The 24809-nt window shown below is 41.7% G+C and overlaps 1 protein-coding gene across 2 annotated transcripts; it reads right to left on the minus strand.

Moving 5' to 3' along the window:
• Positions 1-10583: 10583 nt before the first annotated feature.
• On the minus strand, positions 10584-24330 carry LOC122779488 (core histone macro-H2A.1). Of its 2 annotated transcripts, none has more exons than XM_044041904.1 (9): positions 24012-24330; positions 22101-22295; positions 21759-21865; positions 21480-21671; positions 20900-21007; positions 19634-19733; positions 15789-15878; positions 13107-13281; positions 10584-12032 (listed from the first exon to the last, which is right to left on the minus strand). In XM_044041904.1, the coding sequence occupies exons 2-9, from the start codon at positions 22270-22272 to the stop codon at positions 11867-11869; spliced, it is 1110 nt and encodes a 369-aa protein (XP_043897839.1). In that variant the 5' UTR covers positions 22273-22295; positions 24012-24330; the 3' UTR covers positions 10584-11866. The 2 variants fall into 2 exon arrangements, with proteins under 2 accessions (XP_043897839.1, XP_043897841.1); XM_044041906.1 differs by lacking the exon at positions 19634-19733 and adding an exon at positions 18308-18398 and having other exon boundaries at positions 24012-24328.
• Positions 24331-24809: the final 479 nt, after the last annotated feature.

The raw sequence follows: 24809 nt of genomic DNA on the forward strand, positions 1-24809 counted from the left end.
ATACTTTTCTTACTATTACTGTATAAGTCGCTTAAAAATAACGCCTTTGAAAATGTGATTCTTCTACAGTTACAACTACTGTTGTGTTAGTCTGTGTGACTCAGGTTCCAGCCCATAATATCTCTATTTAAAATAATACAGAGTGTTTGGACGAGTGTGAAATATTTTAAAGGCGTTTCCACATCACTGATGTCGTCTTGAGCCTTTTTTATATTGATATTGTAACGAGTGATGTTTTCATTTGGAGACGACACTTTGTCTCATTGTTACTTTTAGACTGAATAACTTTTAATTGATAATTGATTTGTATGCTGAATATTTGTTGTTTGTGTGTGTGTGTGTGTTTGTCTGTTTGTACTGATGTTTGTGTGTCTGTGTGTGTGTTTGTCTGTTTGTACTGTGTGTCTGTGTGTGTGTCTGTGTGTGTCTGTTTGTACTGATGTTTGTGTGTGTGTGTGTGTTTGTCTGTTTGTACTGATGTTTGTGTGTCTGTGTGTGTGTGTGTTTGTCTGTTTGTACTGATGTTTGTGTGTCTGTGTCTGTGTGTGTGTGTTTGTCTGTTTGTACTGATGTTGTGTGTGTCTGTGTGTGTGTGTGTTTGTCTGTTTGTACTGATGTTGTGTGTGTCTGTCTGTTTGTCTGTTTGTACTGATGTTTGTGTCTGTCTGTGTGTGTGTGTGTTTGTCTGTTTGTACTGATGTTTGTGTGTCTGTCTGTTTGTCTGTTTGTTATGATGTTTGTGTGTCTGTGTGTGTGTGTGTGTGTGTGTGTGTGCTGCTAACAGGAACAGGAGGGCGATGGCTGACTCTTCTCTGGTTTCAGATTGATTCAGCTGCATGTTTCTGAGGATTACAGCCAGTAGCCAGTCAGTCTAGACTGCTCTCCTGTTACACTGGACACACACAATGATGGGGACGGAGACAAGACAGGACACTGTGGACTCTCTCTGTCTCTCTGTGTCTCTGTGCATGAGTGCAGCCATGTGGACGGTATGTATACTGTAGTACATCATTATGTGCAATACAGTATATTGTCTAATATCATTTATCAGTAAAAATAAATCATTCATGACTGAAATGACAAATAAATTAAAAATATGTGTCACTTCAGCAGCTCTTTACATTACAGTTAAAAATGCTAAAACTATGGTGAGTCATAATTTAGTCATACTGAGGTAATATTACAGTAAACCTGGTAATAACAGTGGTAATAAGGACATATAACAGTAAAATAATGTTATTTTTAAGCTAATATCCAGGTAACAGGTTGATAATGAGAATTACTACTGGAGTATAAAATAAAATGATTGCGAACCAACACTACACACACACACACATATATATATATATACATATTATATAAAATAAAATTACAATGAAATACACAACATAAATAAAAATAATAAATAAAGAAATAAAGCTTTTTTTAAAAAATGTAATCAGATGTAATTACTTCAATAGGAATCAGACTTAATGCAATTCTGAGCCACCACTCAGAATTGCAGTTGCAGAATTACAACACTTTAACATTAACTCGTGATTGTCATCATTTCCTTTTCCTTTTTTCTTCTTCTTTTGTTCAGTTTGAATGTGTTTGTGTGTCAGTAACACACGCTGAACAGTGCTGTATAAATAAACTTACCTAACATGTTCTCTATGGTAAAGGAAAGGAGTAAAAATACATTATTACAAAGACAGGAGCACACACACACACACACACACACACACACATGCTCTCCTCTGTCAGTATTTGTTAAGACCTGTAAGCTCCTAATTGTGTGTCATTGTTCTGCTGGACTTTGAAATCAGAGGGCGACTCGATGACACCCAGACCTCTGTGTGTGTGTGTGTGCGTGTGTGTGTGTGTGTGTGTGAGAAAGCATAAAGGGGGGAAAAGGCTTAAAGCGTCAAGAATCCTGACAGCCACAACACGCACACAAAGACGTACATGTGTGGCCCGAGCAGCCGGGGAAAGATGATGCTGCACGCACGCACACACACACACACACACACACACACAGGTACATGTTTACATATCTCCTCCACCTCTGAACCAATCAAATATTAAGATTTTCTTCAGATAATCTGGGCTGAGATGCACTACACAGTAAAAATCTGAGTTTTGAGCATCTGTCAGGTGGAGTACAGAGCTGTGGAATTAGATTTGTGTCAATGTTTTATGAATTGAGCAAACAAAAACTAAACACACAATCAAAATATACACATTTCTGTCCGTCTGGAAATGGAGTTTTGTCCACGTCGTCATTTGACAAAATAATTGTAACTATCTAATGTTTATAATGACAAACGTTACATACTTACAATCATTTTGTCAGATGTCGTTGCAGACGGACAGCGACTCAGAGCCTGTGACTACTTCCTGTCGCCCTAAAACTCAGTTTTTAATGTCATCACGACTGACTGCAGCAGGATACTGTAGGTGTGTGTGTGTGTGTGTGTGTGTGAGACACTGATGTAAACACAGGTGTAAATAATGAACTTAATTAGATTGACAGAGCTGTGATAATTAAGCCTTTATCAGCAGCACCTGTGCTTTTCCTCAGGTACAGTGTGTGGCAGAGTGTGTAGTACAGTGTGTGGTACAGTGTGTAGTACAGTGTGTGGTACAGTGTGTGGTACAGTGTGTGGTGGTGTGTGTGTACAGTGTGTGGTACAGTGTGTGGTACAGTGTGTGGTACAGTGTGTGGTACAGTGTGTGGTACAGTGTGTACAGTGTGTGGTACAGTGTGTAGTGTGTGGTACACAGTGTGTAGTGTGCAGTGTGTGGTACAGTGTGTGGTACAGTGTGTGGTACAGTCTGTGGTGTGTAGTACAGTGTGTAGTAGTGTGTGGTGCAGTGTGTGGTACAGTCTGTGTTACAGTGTGTGGTAGAGTGTGTGGTACAGTGTGTGGTACAGTGGTACAGTGTGCAGTACAGTGTGTGTGGTGTGTGGTACAGTGTGTGGTACAGTGTGTGTGTACAGTGTGTGATACAGTGTGTGGTACAGTGTGTAGTACAGTGTGTAGTACAGTGTGTGTGTGGTACAGTGTGTGGTACAGTGTGTGGTACAGTCTGTGGTACAGTGTGTGGTACAGTGTGTAGTACAGTGTGTGGTAGAGTGTGTGTTACAGTGTGTAGTACAGTGTGTGATACAGTGTGTGGTACAGTGTGTAGTACAGTGTGTAGTACAGTGTGTGTGGTACAGTGTGTAGTACAGTCGCCTCTCATTCTCACTCACTTGATACTTGGTACAGATTGGTAAACTTCTTTTAACTTTCTTTTTTTGAAGTGTGTGCAGGCTCCCACATGTTTACGTACGAACACACACACACACACACACACACACACAGACATGAAAAGCAACATTCAAACAAACAGAAAAAAGAACCTGAGTCACGACAGCCTGAGGTGCCCCCATCATCTGCCCTCTCTGCTTGGGTGGGGGTCACCCTGGCGTCACCTGTCTCCTTCTAAAGGTGTCAGAGTACTAAGGTGAGATCGCGCTCACTCCTCTGAAGATCCACGTCGCCAGAGGCCGACCTCCCTCCGCCCCTCACAGGGATCAACGCCCTGACTCTGAATCGAGCATTTTGTCTCGTTCACTTTCTGTTTGGATGTCACCTTGTCTCCTCTCCTCTGCTCTCGCTCGCTCGCTCACTCGGGCCCCTCCCTCCACGCTTTGATACCCTTCATTTAGCGTGTCAGTGGCGATGACACACACACACACACACACACAGCCATTCATCCGCCCCCCTTGTCTACATTGTTGAATGTGTTTTCCTTGAATCAAGCAGGAACAAGCACGGGTCCTTTTGTCTCCGATACTGAACAATTTTCTGCCCAATAAACCTGCAGACATTCACACGGCACAATCTGTGGCCTTTTCACAGCGGGGAGAGTAACACAAAAGCCAGGAGGGAGCATCATTTGTGCGGCGTGTTTTCACAGAGATACCCCTCCTGTCAAAGGTGAAGAGTCTTTTATCTGCTGGGGTCTGGAGTGGCTCTCGTGTCTGGTTCAGAGCCGAGCGGCAACATGAGCGGCAGCGAGGTCGACGGCAACGGCAACATCGCACAAATCCTCCTCTCTCTGACCCACAATCCTCAGGAACGACTGAGTGAGCTGCTGCGAATCACCTTGAGCTTAATGATTTGTGGATAGACTGAGAGAATGGGGGGGACGGGACGGGACTGGACCCTCCAGGGCCGGAGTTTATCTCTGGACCTGACCCTTTGATCTGGCCCACAGATTAACCCTGCTCACAAAGAGGTACGGCCTCTGTGAGTGTGTGTGTGTGTGTGTGTGTGTATAAGAACTGACAAAGCTCTTGTGTACATATATCCAGTGTGAATATATGTGAGTCTGGAGAGGTTTGAGTAACCTCCGTATGACCCCGAGACCCTGGCACGACCAATAAAACGCCATTTACAAGAGTGCGCGGGCGCGTCAGACGAGCCTGTTCTCCTGTCGCCTGTTGTCCGTCGTTTAACTCACACGTTTGTTCTAAATAAGACGCTTGTTTGACTCTGTGCTCGCCAGGTTGTGATCAAACGGAGTGGAGTTTATTTAGAGCAATATCTGGCATCGAGTGCGTGTGAGCAGAGCGACGAGTAAACCTCTCGTCGCGCGTGTGGAAGCAAACACTTTCTGTTTTCTGACGTGTTTTAATAAAGAAAAAACCCACACTGGACCAAACTGGTGCTGCTTTATTCCACTACAGTGAAAATGCTGCTCTCCAAACTGTGGACGCAGACATCACAGCGGCCACCCACTGAGACGATGACTGATGGAGCAAGAAAGAAAGAAAGAAAGAAAGAAAGAGAGAAATAAAGAAAGAAAGAAAGAAAGAAGGAAAGAAAGCTTCACTCTCATGAGAGAGAGCGGCTCCTCCCTTCACACAGGAAGTCGTCAGTGATGACAAACACATGTTTTATGATCCTAAAGATGTAATAAGTAACTCACTTATTAGTAAGTCTGGTGCGTGAGAACTAGTGACACTTACTGGTGGGATTGCAGAAAGCGACAAACGTCCGCTCGGCCGTGTCTTTCTCCAGAAATGAACGTTGATAAAAGTCAGATAGTGAGATGTTATTCTTCTTTATTTGACGAGTAAATGTAAATCCAAATCCATTTAGGCAGAAATGGAATATAGAACAAAATAAAACAATCTCACCGAGGGCCGTAGTTTGGACACCCCCGATCTAAGACAATGAAAATGAAATGATTGTTTTATTGGGTTCTATATATTCCATTTTGCTGAGTTACTTTTCCCGTCACAGATCAGAAGTCTGCTTGTTGTTCTCCCCACAGCAGCATAAGACTGACGGCTCTACTAAAGCTGCAGACACCGTGACACCGGCGCAGAGATCACCACGGAACGTCTCCACCTCCGAGTCCTCACAGTGACTGACACATGCACTGAGACTTTTATTCCTGCCACACAAAAGCCACGTTTGAAACCATATTCACAGTTTTCTTCACGGCGGAGCAGGAGCGCTGCATGGATGGACGGGGATTGTGGAAGAGGAGAGCAGGAAGGGAGGGTAAAGCTCCCCAGATGAAAAACCTAAATCAGTATGCCCCACTGCCGCAGCTGAGGCCTCGGCAGGGATTGGGTTTAATTTATTCTCCTAAGCCCGGGAATTGGCCATCAAAAGGAACCAAACTCTCAGGTTTCCTGCACTAAATGGCCAAACAGTGATGTGGCCCAGTCTGGGATCTGACTTAACCCTTTGGAGGTGGCAGGCGAGCGTCAGAGGCGGGAACCTTCCATGTCAAGTCTAATTTATGTCCTGCCACCTCTGCACGAGCTCAGTGAAGACATGTGGACCGAAGGGGACACGAGTGTGGACAGAGAGGGGACGGTGGCAGATGTTTAATGCTTGTGAATCAGGGGCTTAAGGGACACAGGCTCCTGCAGAGGTTCCTTTCTCAGTAACCTGTGGAAACATCAGCGCAGTCTCTCCAGGAATTCCCCCTGGATTATTGTGCATTAGCAAACAGACTTCCTCGTTTCTGCTGTTTGTGCAGCGAGACAACAACGTGAGGACCGTGACACCAACGTTTACATCAGCACCAATTCATTCTCAGTGCTGTCTCTGTGGTTTATGTGTTAGAGCCAAACTTGGGGAATAAAGTCCTAATGTTATTCACGTAAAACCTGCGTCAAGCTGCGAAACGGTGGCGCATTTGGTGAAGTTACACTTTGATTCTGGAGCTCCACAAATAAAGAAATACTTCACCTCATCGTCACATCAGCACCAGATTATCTTTAGCATCAGGACCTTACAAACCTAATCTAAGTAATCTAACCCGTCGCAGGACAAACAACAATTCACTCTCATGTTCACACCTGCGGTCAACAAGAGTCAGATTAACACAGATTTGCCCAATCTGTGTGGGAGGAAGCTGGAGTTAACTACAAGAACCCACACGCAAGACCCTTGGTCAAAACCGGTGACTTTCTTGCTGTGAGGCAACAATGCTGGCCACTGCACCACTGTGTGACCCTTACCATGTTTTCTGCTGCAAAAGCTGCAAAACAAGCTGCAGTTTCATGTGATAACAACAATTAATGTTTGATTATAACCACACATATCCATGATGAGTGTGTGCATCCTGCAGAAAAAGGATCAATATCAATATTAAGCTCCAATTTATGTTTATCCCGAAGACTCAAATGCGCCTTATAACATATAAATATATGAAAAGTACTGTCAGAGTTGTGCGAGAGGTGGTTTGATGTTTGGCATTGGTTTGGTTTGAGTGACAGGAGAATTCCGTCGGTGCTTTAAATCACACTTTCAGTCATTTATTGCTTTATTGCTTGTGTTTGACTCACGGTCGGACACTGGAGGAGCACAGTGACGAAAAAAAGGAAGAAACAACCAGAATTAGTTCTAAAAGTGCGGCCACAGTGTGAGATACAAGAGAAAAGACGGCTGCCAGGACACGATCGCTTTAAGAACCCTGTGAACATGTGTTTCCAGGGCTTTAAAAGAGGCTGGCATTGACGGGTAGGAAATATAACTGAACTCGACAGTGGGTTTTTTTTTGCAAAATCAGCCAAAATCAACGTTGTGTCTATGGTGATAGGTTTGGAAAACGCTGAGGAAAAAAAAATGTGCCAAGACCTGATTACATTCACGTTTATTTCAACATCCACCGGGAAAAAAAAAAAAAAAAAAAAAACAGATGCTGACAAATTTACATCGACTATTGTGTGTGTTTTCATCTTTGTTTGGTTATCTTAGAAATATGTTTTAATCATAATCTCCTGGAAGTTTAGTTTAGTTTCATGATGTCGACAGGCAGGAAACAGAAAAGATGAATTTTTAGCTCTCGTCATGTTTGTCATTTTAAAACCAACTAAAAGTCACTGTTTAAGCACAAAACACACACACACACACACAAACCTCCTCCTCAGCTGAGTCTCAGTGTAACCCAAATGAGCATATTCATATCTTTTAAAGATTTTAAATAAAGTTGTGCACAGACATTCGATTTTAGATTGGTGTGTGTTGTGCTCTCATGATGAATGAATGAAATGAAACTGAAGTTTTTGTGTCCAATCACGGTGTAAATTAAACAAAAAAGACTTTTGCTGTTGTTGTTATCAGATTCACTCACTCACTCGCTCACTCACAGGCATAAAGAACATAATACTTCTCTCTTATTATGAACACACTGAAACTCTGGGCAGATCAGCGATGACCAGCTCCTTACCCCTCTGCTCCTCTCCTTGATCTTCCCCTCAGTGTTTGCTTTATTTTATTTCTGTTTTTCCTCGCCCCCTCCCGCGCTGATTTTTTCGTGCAAAGAATAAAATTTCATCGGCGCGGGCTCTGGGAACGGCGGCCCTCGGATTGGCCCTTGCCCGTACAGATGCTTTGAATTTACGGGGGGCTTTTCTGCCTGCGAGGAGAAGCACAGAGCGACGGTGGGGACGGATGATGGGATGGAGGAAGGTGAACGGAGGGGGTGAAACCTGCCTGTATTTCCTGAGGATTAGGCGTCAGATGGGCGCCCTCAGAGGAGGTCTCGGGTCCCGGCCTCCCTGGATGGCTGGGAAACTGACCCCCTCTGACTCCCCAGTCCTCTGCCAGCATGTAGCCCCAGGCAGACAGCGAGGCCCGGGCTGATGACCTGGCAAACTCTGCTGCTGCTTCAGCCTGACGTTATTTTAACCTCCACAGCTCTTCTCAGGACTCACGACAGGGCACCAAGCCTGGCCTGGTCTTCCTCAGGAGCGGGCGTGAAGTGATAATGGCCAAAACGTGTGATGATGTTGGGGTTTACTAATTATTATTATGTCCTGAGACTTTGATTTTACAGTAACAACTTTAAAGCATTAATAAGTAATACTATGTGATTTCATACTAATGCTGCAATGTTGCATGTTAACAGTTTTTATTCAAATTAGTATCAAGTGGTCAAACTGGCTCCTAAACTACAAATACAAACAGTTACAAATAACAAAATAAATAAAAAATAGTAACCAGTAAAATCAACTGATTCTAACTTAAATTATGGTCAAATCTAAAGGAAAAAGTCTGAGCCCAAATGTGTTTTGGTCCTTTAACATAACTATGCCAAACACACATATATATATATATATACATACATACATATAATATTTGCCTGTGTTCATTTTGGCAAGATTGTGTATTTTTATTGGATTATTTGTTATTTCTAGCTCAGCTCCTACAGTGAGGCTACAATGAACTTTGTACAAACAAGTGTTACACTCGTACCATTGAGTGCAAAAATGTCCCGCTGAAAACCCATTCAAGCTTCTTTTTTTTTACTACTCTCCACTAGGTGGCATCATTTTAACCCTATGAACAGGAAAAAACATGCTATTTCCACTAGATGGCACTGTCACACGTGTTGCTGCTAATCACTGACATAATCACAGGCTGTAATAATAATAATAATTCAAAATGTAGTAGCACGTAGAATCTAATTCATATTTTCTGATTGTTGTTTTTTTCATCTAAAAACATGGTGGCATCATGACAGAAACCTGGCATTTAAAGGGTTAAAATCTTCATAGGGTCAATAATTAGGTCAGATGTAGGTGCGTCCGCTGAATGAAAGTAGAATATAATAAAAATAAATTATATAAAATATAATAAAATCGTTTTATAGTCTTACTTTTTTAAAAAGCACATTTTTGGTGCTTAGCATCATGAGTGTGACTCAAATTAAAATTAGACCACGCCCTGAGGGTTAAAGCTGGTAACAACATCAAATTCAATGTGTACAGCGATAAACACACGCAGTCAGATGATAAACACAGGGTGTAATAAAAGTTTTTATTCTATTGCTTTCATCTTTACTGTTTTTGGTAAACTCCCAGCCCAACATGAAAAGACACAAAGTATAGTTGGTGGAGACTAAAACAGAGAATAAAGCAGAGTGAATATTGGACAGAGGACTGGTTTGCTGAGGTCTTATTTTTTTGTATGGAGTTTGCTTACATGGCTCCAGTTTGTTCAGACCACAGGCAAATCTGACTTTGTTCCAAACTCAGATTATTTCCAGTACACTGTGTCCGCACCGTTAATTGCATGTGATCAAATTGGATTTTGGACATTGTGTGTCCAGACATTATCTGTTCCCATGGTAACGATGTAAGTGTAGCCGTGTTTGTGGTTTTGCAGCTTTGGAGAAAAAAAACGAAGGGCCGATCATCTCACGCTCCAAAACAATCGCCCTGTCAAGTCACCGGTGCCAAACCCGGTGTGTCACATGAGATACTGCTGTGTTCTGTCATGTTGTCACAGTCAGCTTCATTGTGTGGTGACTGAGAGGGGTGTGGCACTGACTTCTGTCACCGTGCTGTTGCCTTAAAAGTGATGCAGAATCCTCATTTCAAACCAGATCCAGGTGTGGTTGGAATCAGATTTGACATCTTATCTATCTATTCATGTATCGCCGTTAAACAAGTGTAGTTAAAGTTCCAGTCAAAGTCGTTCAAAGCAAAAGCTTAAAGACTACATTAAGATCCTGTGAGCCGTCCACCAGTCTTACAGCTGTAACACTACAATTCATCAGAAAGAAAGAAGGAAAAAAAAGGGAAAGTAATTGAAGTGAAGGTCTTTGTTTTCTTGTTCGGAGGCCGTTTGAGCCTCGTAAGATCAGCACAGGAACACAGATGCCTGAGGATCTCCAGGCTTTAACTGTGGCTTCCAGTCAAATCAAATAAATGTAGCATGTCATCCCTCTGTTTTCTCCTGAAACACTTCAAATTAATACAGCAGCGATGGATTTATTGTTGCCTTCACAACACAACACACACAGCTGTACTCGACACGGACGTCGACCACAGGACTGCCGGTCCTGACAAGGTCAGTGCTCCAGAAATGGTTCTTATGACAGGTTTGCACGGCTGTTCCTGTCAGGACGGCGTTGCCTTCCCCTCACTTTGACAGCCAGACTAAAGCTTTAACCCTGAACCCAATCATAACTAGTTAATACCAGGCTTTAACCTTAAGTAACCTTAAGTAAAGACCAGGCTTTGGTCCACATGAGGACGACAGGTCATGAAAAAAAAACGAGTGCGTTTAAAGCAGAAAAGGTGTTTTTTTTAAAGTTGTTTTATTATCGGAGTGTGTACAGACCTTTTGTAGAATCAATTTCAATAGAAAGCATTTTACATGGTTATTTTTTGTTTTGTTTTACGTAAGAAAGTCGAGCCGCTGAAAAGTCCAAATGCAGCAGAGCAGTCTTTGTACACATCCGTCAATCTCAATTCAAATCCCAACTCAAATCCACCAAGTGTCTGTTGTCTGTGTGAAGAGAGGCCTGCTGCTGTACAGGAAACAAAATCCAATTCTTGATTACAGGGAGCCACCTAGTGGCAGTTTGAGTGAACGCGCATAAAACCAAACCTTCTTCTTCCATCAACTGATTTATGACACACAAATAATGACTCTTTTTCTTTTTTTTTTCCTCCTTCAAAATCACCTATACAATCAGTGTTCAATCAGAAATTAAAATAGAAAATAAAAATCTATATTACAGACTTTAATATCTTTGCTATAACAAATTCACAAATACTCCATCTATAGAAACACAGATATATCAACACACACTAGAAACCAAGTGCCCTGCAAAAACCTGCAAATCTCTAATTTGTGTCATAGTTTAATTTTTACTGAAACTCACGGCCAACCAGAGTATATAATATATATGTGGGTATTTACAGAACTTTCTTTTTAAATGTAAAGGACATTTTTTGGGGACACTCTGAGGAAAACTGAGGATTATGTGACACGAAAACACAACACAAAACAGAAACTCAAGTCTCCTGACGACCAAAACTGAAGCAAACTGAACTTTTCTTTTACGCTTTTACCTTTTTTACCGTATACAGTACAGTCATCATCATCATCATGTGACACCAAAAACACACATAATTAAGTGTCTTGTGTTTGTGTTTGTGAGCTTGAGAGGAAGAGAATAGCTGTTTGTTTTTGTCTTAACATGCATGAACCCGTATTTGTCCCGGCTTCTCGTCAAGCCGTTGTAATTGAGGTGTTGCCATCGTACATAATAATAGTAATATTTTTGATAATCATAATGAAAATGATTCAAATTAAATACTGAAGTGAGCCTTCTCACTCGCAGAATCCGCTCTGTGTGCGACTGTTTGTGTTAAAAAAGACGTCGAATGAACAGCACACGAAATTAAAAACAATAACAGGAAAAAATAGAATGCAAAACCAAGTTTCCCGGCCATTTTTTCTTCTTCTTCTCTTCGTATTTAACCAAATCAATCACAAAAAAACACCTTCCTTTTTTCCTTGCAGGGAAAAAAATAACAGGAGCAACGAGGCTTTTGTTTCATCCCCAGATTCTCTTAGCTCGTCTCCAGCTTGGCCATTTCCTGCACGTAGATGCCGATGCTCTCGCTGTCAAACAGCACAAAGTAGACGGTCTTGATGGTGGAAGACATGGTGGCCACAAAGTAGCTGGATATGGCCTTTAGGATGAGCTGGGCCGCCGTCTGCTTCGGGAAACCGTTCCTGAGAACACACACACATTTGATCAAATCTCACAGAACACGTACAAATATTCATATTTACTGAAACAAGCTTCATTTATGACAGTTACTTAAACACAAAATGCAGTGTTTTAAAGTACACAGGGCATACTTGCACAGTTTAATCGCGCTAAGTCCGACTAAGACACACAATTATACACGAGTGTACAGCCAGAGGAGAACAAGGATCTAATGGCCGTGTACGTCAGACTCCGCCTCGGTATAAGCTAGTGTGTATTGAATCCGTTTCCCGTCGGCGTTTACGTCACAGAAAATCAAAACTGTGAACGACGAGCTGGACGTTGCTGTGCTTGAGTATTTCTGTGTTTCGTACCTGCTTTACTGTACGTGTTAATCGTGAAAAGTCCAAAAGTGGGTCTTCTTCACAGCTTTCACTCTCGCCGACGCCGTCGTGATGTTTGTTGTTTGTTGTTTGTCTTCGTCTTCTTCCCCTACTTCTACGTCCAGGTCACAAAGACCGCAGCCGTAATCAGACTATGAATCACATTATCCGGGTACGTTAGTCTGACTAAGACTAGCTCCATTTTAAATCGGACTAATGTGTTTACATGACATTAAGAAAACCGAACTTTTATCATGCATGTAAACGCATTGATTTCTTTTTACTATTAAAAAGGTTTATTTCGTCAATTTTGTCCCTCACCGTGATTTGTAAATATTGGCTATGAAAAAAAATCACTAATAAAAAAGTCGCCAACTATATTTCATTATTTTTTACCCTTTTCAAGATCAAATTTTGAATAAAACAGAAGTTAGACCTTTTCTTTTCCACAAGTTGAAAATGTTTTTAAATTATTATTATTATTATTATTATTTAAGAGTCTGAAAGTGAAGGTGTTTATATTTGGGAACAGTGAGATTTTTGTTGGATCAGAAGAGAATTAAAAGGCCTTAACATCACAGCATCTCGCCAACATTTACTGGTCAGGTTGTTATTATTTCTGCAGCCATTTGTTCAAAAAAAGAAGATGACATTTCAGGAGAATCTAAATCTTTGATTGTCATGTGTCATGTCAGGTGGATTTTGTCCTCCTACCTTCCGCTGCCGATGGAGGGGAAGGCCACAGACTTGAGTTTCTTCTCGTCGGCCAGAGCGAGGCAGTTCTTCACCGTCTTCTCCAGCATCTCATCACACTTGTCCGAGCCCCAGCCTGGACTGTTACAGTGTATGACGTACTTGGCCGGCAGACCAAAGCCAGCGGTCAACACGGCTGAGGAGGAGCAGAGAGAGACAGACGGAAGGACGGTCAACCAGGAGAGACGGAAAAGACAATGCAAACAATTTCCTTGTCTTAAATCCCTCAGAATATGTTATGTAGTGTCGTCTCTTGTTATATGTCACGACGTGAAGCTACATTTGTTCAGTCAGACAGATTTCTAATACTTTCTGTCACAAATGAAAGCTCAAAAGTTCATTTGGACGATGTGTGATGATACAGGAATCTGTGTGTTTTATCAGCCAATGTACAGAAGCTCAAGATGGTTCAATTCAGTGAGGTCGACCACAGAATCAGCAAAGAAAAGGAGAAGAGGAAGAGCAGGGAGGACAAGAAGGAAAGACAAACTCCAGGAGTCTGAAGTTGGAACTCTGGACAAGTTTATTAGTCCACAGTGGAGTAAGAGGAAGAGGACGAGCGGAGTTCCAGATGGAGAAGATGGACAGACTTCACACGGCAGAGCGAGAGCCAAGAGCATGAGGTAAAGTCACGATTACACTTTTTAACAAGCGCCTGCAAAGTTCAATTAGTTTTCTGCTTTGTGAAGTGAGAACATGTGAAGATCACCTGTCAATCTAAAAGATATAATATACAGTTCTGCATTAAATTCATCCGAAAACAAGCCAAACAAGACAACAAATCCCATGATGCAACTCTGCTTCATGTCTCATGTCATCAAACTAGGTCGTTGTTGTTGTTATTGTTTGGAGCAGAACTTAAGCCATGTCGATGTCGTACCTCATGAATAGACTCATTAGAATTGAGGCTTCTGTTTCAAGAGCAGCAAATGACAAAGCTTCTATAAACTCAGATTTAGCTTAGATCTAAAACAATTACTCGATTTTTTTTTCATGATTAAAACAAGATCTCAGATTGTGTCAGCTTCTTAAATGTGAATATTTTCATCATTTCTTTGCTCCATAAAACAAAGAAATCATTAATATTTCTTTGTTTAAAACAAAAGTTTCCACGTTTGACAAACACTGACATTTTATGGACCAAACAATGCCTCAATTAATCAGGAAAATAATCGACCCATTCATCGATTACGAACATCAACGTTAGTTGCAGCTCTACTAATAATTCAGAATACAATAACTACTGAGTTATGTTTATTGGAGCTCAAATCCAACTCCTTTTATGTGTTTTGCTCTTCAGACTGTGCTGAATGTTCTGACCACAGAGGGATCAGGTTTTGTTATCATGTATTGGCTAAATTGCATCATTGTAACATCATATGACCATGTGCTGCTCAGTGATGAGCAGACTGTCAGCAGACTGTCAGTCTGTCAGCAGCAGATCACTCTGACGATGAAAGTTCCAGCTGTTTAAGACAAATCTACTTCAATAACTTCCCGGAAAACTCTTGTACCCGACATGAAACGGAGGAGTTTGCTCGTAAAACTCCAGATGAATTAATACTTGACATCTTTTTTGAAGGTAACTCTGGTCAAAGTGACCGTTTGGCTGATGTAAAATCCCTGAATTGCCGACAGGCTGCGCTGGCTCTGTGCTCAGTCCCTGTACTAATCTATTTATGAGCTCCATGCAGAGACTGGGATTACAACGCTGAGCTAACTTGGCTGTTTGAAAAAGAAAGAGCAAGCGATGAATAATGAGAGCGACAGATGGAGAAAGTACGAGAGCGACGACAGAGAAGAAGAAACAAATGAGCCGGAGAATAAAATAATCTGCGAGGGCTCAAACAATACGATTCTCACACGACTAATAAAACCCGTAAAGTCACCGGGAATATTATGAGCCAGGACTAAATGTCCAAAATAACAAGCACTGACACAATGTTTCATTTGCAGAAGTTCAAGGACAACGTGAACGATGACAACATTTATTTTAACGATAGAAGAGCATGTGAGTGGGGAAAAAGGTTTTAATTACTGGTTAATTATTCAGGAAATGTCTTTGTTAAAATAAACCAATTACAATGTTGACGTTTGGTTGATCACCTGTGTAACCAGCAGAGAACCGGTTTCTCACATTGACTGGACTGATTAACGTGTTTGCTTTGCAGAAAACAGACGCCTCGAGCGAATCACCGTGCACTCTGCAGAACCTTCAGTGTGGTGTCGCTGAAGTGCAACGCAGGAAGAGAGTGAAAAAGAAAGAAAAAAGTGTACAAACAGCAAAACAGAACGATGAAAACACAAGCGAAGAGATGGTTGTAACTAACAACCACACCTGTGAACCATATCATTGATTATTTTATTGTTTTTATTGTATGGTATTGTATTGTATTTCTTCTTGTGTTTTGTTATGATCTATAATCTTATTTTATTTCATTTTTACTTAATTAGTCTTTTATTTATTCTGTACAGCACTTTGGTCCACTGTGGTTGGTTTTAAAGTGCTTCACAAATAAAGTTGGATTGGATTGGTGATAATGACCTTAGTCTGTGTGGAATTTAAACCTAAAAGGTCAAGACCCAAACACAGACTTTACCATTTTTATACAAAACTCAAAGACATTTGCTCTCTGCACTTACCACCAGCCACCTCCAGGGGGCCGTTCTTCTTCTTCAGCTCCTGCAGTGCATCAGCAAACTCCTTCCCTCCCTTCTTTTCCAGAGCAGAGCCTGGTGAGCGGGGAGAAATTTAAAAAAATCAGGGTGAGTGAATCCTCACAGGTCGCCCGACAGACAGACAGACGGACAGCAGGATAATGGACAGGGGATGTCATGCAGACAGACAGGTGGACAGGCAGAGAGGCAGACAACACCACTGTTGATCACTTCATGTAGCCTCTCTCTCTCTCTCTCTCTCAGTCTGAGATCACGCCTCTCACATAACAAACTGAGGCTCAGTTACTTTATTTGTGAGGTGAAAACGTCTCATAAAAGTGCTGCTGTTTTCCAAAATGACTCATCCTGACTCAGTTAGTGTGGTGGTGTCTTTTTTTTTTTGGGCAAACTGGAGACCACAGCGTGTCACAGATGAAATGATGTCAAAGCTCACTTCAGCTTCGTTTTACAGCACAGGCTCAGTTTCAACTGTGAGAAAGAGGAAGATGTTGTGAGACCAGTGGGGAGTGATTACACGTCCTTCCGTCCGTCTGTCCGTCCGTCCATCACTCACACCATTTCACATCATACTCTCAGAGCTTAAGAGAGAGAGAGAAGCTACAAAGGAAACCATAGAAGAGAAGACGAGAGAGGTGATTCAAGTCCACCACAGCCAGAAAAATAAAGGCCTGGCTGCCATATAATTAAAAACAGACAGGAGGGGGGAAGAAAGGGCAATAAAGTTAATATACTTGCAAAAAAAAAGTTAGTACAGTACATTTTTTATGCAGCAGATGAAGAAAATGGTGTAGTTTCATAATTTGTTGTGTCGCTCAAGAATCTTAAATTTAAGTCTCAACTTGGTGGCGTTTCTCTGTGAGACAGAGGTCACAGAAAAATGAAGTCCCAGATCGACCATGTTTCAGTCGAGTGGGGGGAAAACAACAAGCAGCAGCAGCAGCAGCAGCAGCTCAGTTTTCAGTGAATTACTTTATGAAAAGTAATTCTGTAAACTGTAAAGATAAGATTTCTCTTTCATTTAATGACTAATGACTAACATTTAATGTTGCCTTGAAGTCTCTCTCAAATAAAACAATAACAATAGTCCTAGTTCGATTACTTTGGGAAGCAGTATGGAATCGAGAGCTTTGGCTCTCTTTCTGATTATGTGACAGATCCTCTGTCTTTTTCCCTGAAGCTGCTTTATAATCCACCTTTTATGTAAGTTGCATATCCCACACATCAATCAGCTCCCTGTCTCACTGTATGTCATTAGTGATGGTGAGTGTGATTAGACGCAGCAATACAGCGCTGCTGAAAAAAGGTGTTCAATGCCGAATGTGTCACAAACACAACACGTCCTGTAATAAGGAAACATTTAGAAAAGGAAACATCTGCAGGACCAGCAGACGTGCAGCTTCATAGTGAAGTCGAATAAAAGCGGGTGACATTATTACTAATCTAAGTACTTTAAGTACTTTTTTTCTAAGTACTTTCTTTAAAGGGCTTTGTCTCTGCTTTTATACTCTTGGCCATTTGACTGGACTCATGCTGCATGTTGTGAACATTAACTTGCAAAGTTGCTGCAGTACGTTATTAGTTTATATAATAAGCAGCATTACAGAGTTACAAATAACCATTTTTAAGATGCATTGTGATGCGACACATAAGTTTAGTAAGTAAACGGACATTTTTTAGACATAAATAAAAATCTACCTGGATCGATTTATACAACATACCACTACTGATACCAACGCGAAACCATAACACAAAAGGTCATCCCTCTGTCTGAATCCTGCTTGTTGATTTTTCAGTATTCATATTTAATATATAATCAGATTACTTATACTTTTAAATGAAAACATGATGCATAAAACATCAGGATGCATCGTGATATCGGCTCAAATTCAGTTCACAGGAAGTTTTAGAAAAGTTGAGCAGAGTTAAGCGTTGTTTTTTTTTTTATTTCTGCTTATGTCTCATTTTCACTAATTTCGCTTCCTACTTGTGAGCAGGCAATTTTCAAGCATTAATCTGAAACAGAAACATTTTTGATGCATTAACCTGACAAATTCACCCCATATTTTTCAAAAATCTCCACATTTATGCTTCTTTTTTCTGTATTGAAAACACAAGCTCGTTGGCAACCGACTATCAAATCAGATTGCACAGGTTATGGCTCCGTAAAATCACTTCCACTCATGATACATGTTTCAATCTGTGTTTAAACTAAATGACATAAAAAATGTAAATAAAAAAACTACAGAGAAGAAGGGATGGGTGTTGTGGGTTAAAGGTTGTTGTCAGGCAAATTAACTTCTTAGCAGTTCAGAATAAAAACTGTGCTGCTGCTGTAATGTTTGTCCACAGACTGCAAACGTCAGGAAAATGCAGAGAGAGTGAGAGCACAAAGAGGGGGAGGGGGGGAGGGAGGGAGAGAGAGAGAGAGAGAGAAGACAGGCAGCCATGCCTCGACGTCTCGGTGGTGTTAATAGTTCCTTTACCTACTTCACCACCTGTATAGAGGGAGGAGTTGGTCGGGTGAACGACAGCGTCGCTCTCCACGATGGAAATGTCGGCTTGGACAACTTGCAACTACAGACGACAACGACGACAAAACGACAGGCAAACACAACACAGTGGTAAAAAAAACACAGTGAGTGGTCCGGAGCGACAGGATGGAACAAATAAAAGTGAGAGGAAATAAAAAAGAAAGAAAAGAAGAAGAAGAAGAAGAAGAAGAAGAGACAACAGGTGAGCGTGCTCCTTATATTGTCTGAGGATATCACAGGAAACAAGGAGGCCACTGTGGACACGGTGACACACAATCAGGAAGCAAGACTCCACAGTCAGTCAGAACTTCACTTAAGTTTGTACACATGCATTTTAAAGTGTTCAAATGTTTTTTTCGGTGGTTTAAAACCTGAGTTCATTACGAACACAAACAATGATTTAATTAGTTTTTCTGACTAATTGCGTCGTCCTGATTTCATGGCTCATTAGGCTGAGCGGAGGAGTTTTTTAACGACCAGGCGAACAACCTCACACAGCCAGGCTGCAGCCAGCACACAACAACAACAACAACAACAACAACAACAGCAACAGCAACAGCAACAGCAGCACCTCACTTTCTCATATGAAGGTGAAGTTAACTTCAATAAATCATCCTGAATCCTGTTATAGTGATTTAATATAATGGTTGAGCACTGTGTGAAGGCCTGGTTGCCGTGTGAAAGGAGTGCGTCCCCGAGAAATCAACCCTCAACACATCTACACAAAAAAGGAAAGAGCAAGCAAAACCACGGCTCTAAAAATCCTTGAATATCCACTGAAAATTATCTTTTTTTATTTTACATTTTGAGGAGAAAAATGCATGTTTTTGGTCTTCACTTTAAAAGCAAAGAGCAGCATCGTCATGTATTCACACTGTGAACAACACCACAGAAGAGGCGACTAATAAGAAGACTGAACATGTGTTATATTTTAATATAATGCCAATAATACTTGGAGAACGTCTGCTTCTTGCATTGGAGTTTGTGCACACGTGTTACACCCAAAGCTAATTTCCACTAAAAATACCCGCATGTCTGGAACAGTTCAGCTTTAAAGGAATTTCACTTCACATTAAATGTTCACACCGGTAAAACATGAGAGAAAAAACCCTAATGAGCAGCAGATCATGCTCCTTTTGGCACTTCAAAATGACAACGACCAGATTGTCCACAGTGTGAATAAGAAAAACATGTTTTAGAGCTGTTGAACATTCAAGGACTTTTAATATCTAAAGCCCTGTGGTGAGCAGAGTGGGGTTGTGGGGTGGGGGATCTCACCTAGATCATCTTTAAGTTCAAGTTCAGCAGTGGTGGGGTTGATGACCCCTTCCACATCAAAGCCAGCCAAGTTGCTGACCTCGCTGTGGATAAGGTTGAGCTGCAGAGTGCCGGGGGCGGGGCCAGGGTGAGGCAGGACATGCAAAGGAGGAGGAGGAGGAGCAGGGAGGAAGATAGGAGGAAGCAAAGCCATTAAAACCAGATTCAAACTCACTCACTCACTCACTCACACACACACCACCACCAATTGAAAAGGATACCTTGACGTTGTGAGGAGTTACACAACTGTGACACAAAGAATGTGCTCCGTTTGTTTGGCATCAGACCTCTGAGTAAACACTGTAAACACTGTAATAATGTATATTTTAACAGCTAACAGAAGACAAATGAGCAGCAGCAGCAGCAGCCGTCATAATGTGAAATGGAACGAGTGCAGACACTGACGGTAGAACATTACTGCGCACATGATTCATTTCATCCACTGACACGGTTGGCCAAGTCTGTCAGCAGAGCCGGCCAAGAGACAAAATATCCTCAGACTAAAAAGTCAAAATGTCAAGGTATCCCTAATTTCAGCGAGGTAAATGCTGTCAGCGCTTAATTTGAGATTAACTTGTCATTGGTTATACAAACAACATAATTCACCAACAAGAAGTGAAGAGCAACAACAGAGTAGGAAATGTGAGAATAATAATAATAATAAAAGTCTTTTCCATGTGCAGGTGCATTATCTTAATCAGTGGGAGGTTGACAGCATTTATTTTTTGGTTCATTGTCACTCATTGATTTCAAACGCTGCTGTAAGTGAAGCACTCAGCCAGACGAGGTTTAACGACAGCAGGCGAATGAGCTCAGGCTTACGCTCAATTTCACTCAATTCAGGTGAACAATATTCTCAGCGTGTGATGTTTCTTTCCCAGTGTTCTTTTCAAAAAACACAGGGATGGGGGGGAAAAACACTGGTCTTTATTTTTTTTCAATTGTTTCTTTAATTAGATGTTAATAAAACGATGAAAAAAAAAAAGAAGAAATAACAGCCAAATCAATCAGTCTCTAATTCAATACCACTTAATCATCGACTAAAGCATGCAGCACATTAAGAAGCTAAGGCAAAAACAGGTGAGACACATCAGGAGGTAAACTTATAACACTAATACAGTTCACAAAATCAATCTGTATTATTATATTATTTCTAGAACAGAGTCCAGTACCTCTTCATCATTCATTACAGTGAATTGTATATTCATTCATTCATTCATTACTGACCTTCTGACCCAGGAAAAGGCTCTTGGTGGAGAGAACGGTGAAGCTGTCTGTTGGAGATCCCTCTGTGGTGCTGTCTGCCGACGCCGCCTTGCTCACCTCACTCTGTTTCTGATGACAACACAAAGACAGAGCGCAGAGGTTCGGGGTCAGTGACGGTAGAGATTTAAAAGAATAGTTCCTTGGTTCTGGCTGTGGGGTGATGCGCTTCAGCTCACTTACTGATTGTGATTGATCCTCTCTGTCTCTCTCCCTAAATCACACCACACAACCATCTGCTTTTTAAAAACACCGACCGGCCGACTCGACCTCACACTCTCCACACAAAACGTCCTGTACTCGCTTCAAAGTAAAAGCATTTCTGTTTCTATTCATCTTTTTCAACAAGGCTTCTATTGTGAAACATTTGCTGGTGTTTTCTTCAGTGTGGAGGAGCATTCAAAACTTTATTAATAATGACAATTTTCGGAGTTACCTTTAATATAAAAAGGGATTTCTGTGGTGTTGGAAACATTTTGGTGAATGTCTAATTCTGTACACAACAACAGCGTTAAATCTGTATTGTGTTCCTGTGAAGACTTACCTTAACCTTTCCTCCTCCCTTTTTCCCGCTCAGCTTCTTGGCCGCTGTTTTCTTGACCGGCTTGGGCTTCTTCTCGGGGGCAGGTGACACGGGAGTCTCGAGTTTGCCCTTGGCTCCTCTCTTCTTGGCCAGCAGCTCTGGGTGGATGTTGGGCAGAACTCCGCCTGCTGCAATTGTCACGCCTTTAAGCAACTGAGACAAGAAGGCGCAGGTCCATGACAAGATTCAAATAAGCTGCCATTAAATGTACATGTTCTATATTGGGTCAATATAACTGACCTGGTTTAACTCCTCGTCGTTGGCGATAGCGAGCAGGATGTGGCGCGGTGTGACGCGACCCTTCTTGTTGTCTCTCGCTGCATTTCCTGCCAATTCCAGGATCTCGGCTTCACGGTAACAACAAAACATCAGAGTTGTTCATCAATAAACACTGACGAGCGCAAGCATCTTAGAAAACAGAAGTTCACTGAAGTTGATTAACAAGAATATTTATGTACTTTTGGGTCCAAATATGACAAAAGTAGGTCACGGTATGTTGTGCCTTGGATGTGAGAAGATATAACCACATATAAAAGATGTTAATACATATTATGTTACATTAACACGTTCACAAATACTCACCAGTAAGATACTCGAGTACAGCAGCCAGGTAGACGGGCGCTCCCACCCCTATGCGATACTTGGGCAGACCCCTCTTGATATACCGCAGCATACGCCCGACAGGGAAGATGACCCCGGCCTTAGTGGACCGCGAGGTCTTGGTCGTCTTCTTCTTGCCTCCTCGACTGGACATGGTGATGAAACCAGTGTGGCACTCTGCAGGGACAAAATCAACCAGGATTCATTATGAACTCATTTGAATATCACACATTTTATTTCCTCCAGTTTCATGTTTTGGTTTTCTTGAACAGAGCAAAAATACATTCAATAAAAAATGTTTTTACACATCAAAACAATGCATAAATCATCCTCTAGATCTCTTGTCTCGCTGAATACTACTAAATCTACTAATCTACAATGGGATACTTTATTGTAAAGACACTACAAATACATAAATCACACTCCCCACTTAAAAAAACAACTATTCTCAATTATTCAGCATCTGAAATCATTCAATCAGACTTATCTGACAACTTAACCTCATTATCCCTACTCTGTGGTGAGCAGGACTTTAGACTTTGTACTACCTACCACTTATCTCTGTTAGCGGACGGACACACAAACACATTTGTAAAAAACACTGTAAGAGGAAAACAGTCTCATCACTCTATGAACAAAAACTCCACATGTGTTGGTGGTTAATTACCAAAATAGGTTTCCATTAAAGGTTTTACCAAGTAAATTCACATTAGTATGTACATGTTTTTCTAGCCACTGCTGTTTGTTCACCAAGATAAGTAAACATCTGTTTCACCACAGATGGATTTGTTGTTATGTTGTGGTGTTTTTCATTTCTGCGGCCACTATTCCATCCACTATTGAAAGATTTCACACAAACACGCAGTCCAAATACATGCAGATCAAGCGAAAAGGCCACAACTACACGTTTTTAAAGAAATAATAATCATTAAAGCCATATTTATATGCAACATGCAAAACATTTACATTCTGTAAAAAAAAACTAACTGGTAATTGACTGTAGGTGTGAGTGTGGATGGTTGTTGTTGTTGTTGATTTTTTTCTCCATGTGGTCCTGTGATGGACTAGGGACATGTCCAGGCTAATCTCAGCTGGGATTGGCACCCTCGTGTGGAGGACTGAAGTGGTAGAAGATGGATGGATGAACGGGTGGATTTATTCCCCCCTTTTTGCTGTCGGGAATTATCAATAATTAACTATTCATTTGTAAAGGACTTTGATCATGGAGGGAAAACTACTAAAAAACATCATTCCAAACCAATTCGATCCAATCCAGTGGGTAATTTCATGACAAAAATAGAAAATATTATCATTGTACCGGATGCACCAATTAGCTAAATCTGTTACTGACGATCAATTAGCCACGAGCACAGGCCACACATGTCCTCTGTCAGCTTTAATGCAGGGACTCACAGCAAACACAGAGACAGGCATGTTGACGGACATCTGCAGCCTGTCTCTGTCCCCAGGTTTCCGTCCAGGTGAAGGTGTGTTTCACCGACACCCCGCTTGTTGTGTGTCCCCCCCCGCGCGCGCGCTTGTCCACAGCGATTTCCTGTTTCATGTTAACAGCTCCGGCGCGTGTCCCTCACAGGCAGCGGTGCTTACAAACACACACTAACGGCTTAAAAGCGAGCTAACAGATATTTTTCACGCTAAAGTCAGCGAGCTTTGAGAGTGTAACTAACCCCGGCGGAGGAGAGGCAGCTGCCCGCCGCCGCTCCTGCTCCTCCTCCTCCTCCTCCTCCTCCTCCCTGTTGTCAGCTCGCGCTCCGGCTCTCGGCCTCTCAAATGCCAGAAAAGCACGAAATGGCAACACAAACGCTTTAACGCTTCGGTTCAACGACGACAGTAGCCGCGCTCGACGCGGCAGAACTCCGCGTGTTTACTTACAGACAGAGCGGAAAATGTGTCCCGGTTCCTCCGGTGAACAAGCCTGGGCAGTGTCCTCCTTCCTCCTCGACTCCCACAATCCACAGCGAGTTGAAATGTCGAGCGCGAGCCAGCGTCTGCCGAGTGTCCGCCCGCGGAGCGACGAGAGCCGAAGCACTGGATCCGATCCGCGACGAGATCTGATCTTTTAACCCCTTATCGGACTCCACTTTGCACAGGAAGACACGTGGACTGCTGATGTTGACGGTTTCCTGAGCAGATCGATGTCAACTATCACATTAAACCTTTTTTTATTTTCCTACACGTCATGTTTTAAATATAGCTGATTCACGAAAGCCCGCAGTGTGACTCTATGAGCAGGGGCGGCACTAGAAAATCTGGGTACCTGCTGGGGATGGAACGATATAGATACCGATACCAGTATCACAAACTCAAGTATCGACTGATACCGATATCCAGATGTGGAAAGAGTTACTGAAATATTCTACTCAAGTAAAAGTACCACTATTGTTGATATGATTTCACTTAAGTACAAGTAAAAGTGCTGCTCTAAAACTGTACTCAAGTCATTCATTCACCTGTCCTCATCAATCACCTGTCCTCATCAGTCACCTGTCCCTCAGCCACTAGATCTGAGGCCACAATAGAAGTAGATAAAACAGTTTGTTGCCCAAGATTCATTACCACTTACTAATTTATTATTCTACCTTCATTAAAATGCACATATTTATAAGTGACAGAGAAAATATATAATATATCAGCTTTCTCACAAGAAAGCAAATGAACTGACTAAATATA

The sequence above is a fragment of the Solea senegalensis genome, linkage group LG13 (genome assembly GCF_019176455.1).
Source record: "Solea senegalensis isolate Sse05_10M linkage group LG13, IFAPA_SoseM_1, whole genome shotgun sequence".
NCBI lineage: Eukaryota > Metazoa > Chordata > Actinopteri > Pleuronectiformes > Soleidae > Solea > Solea senegalensis.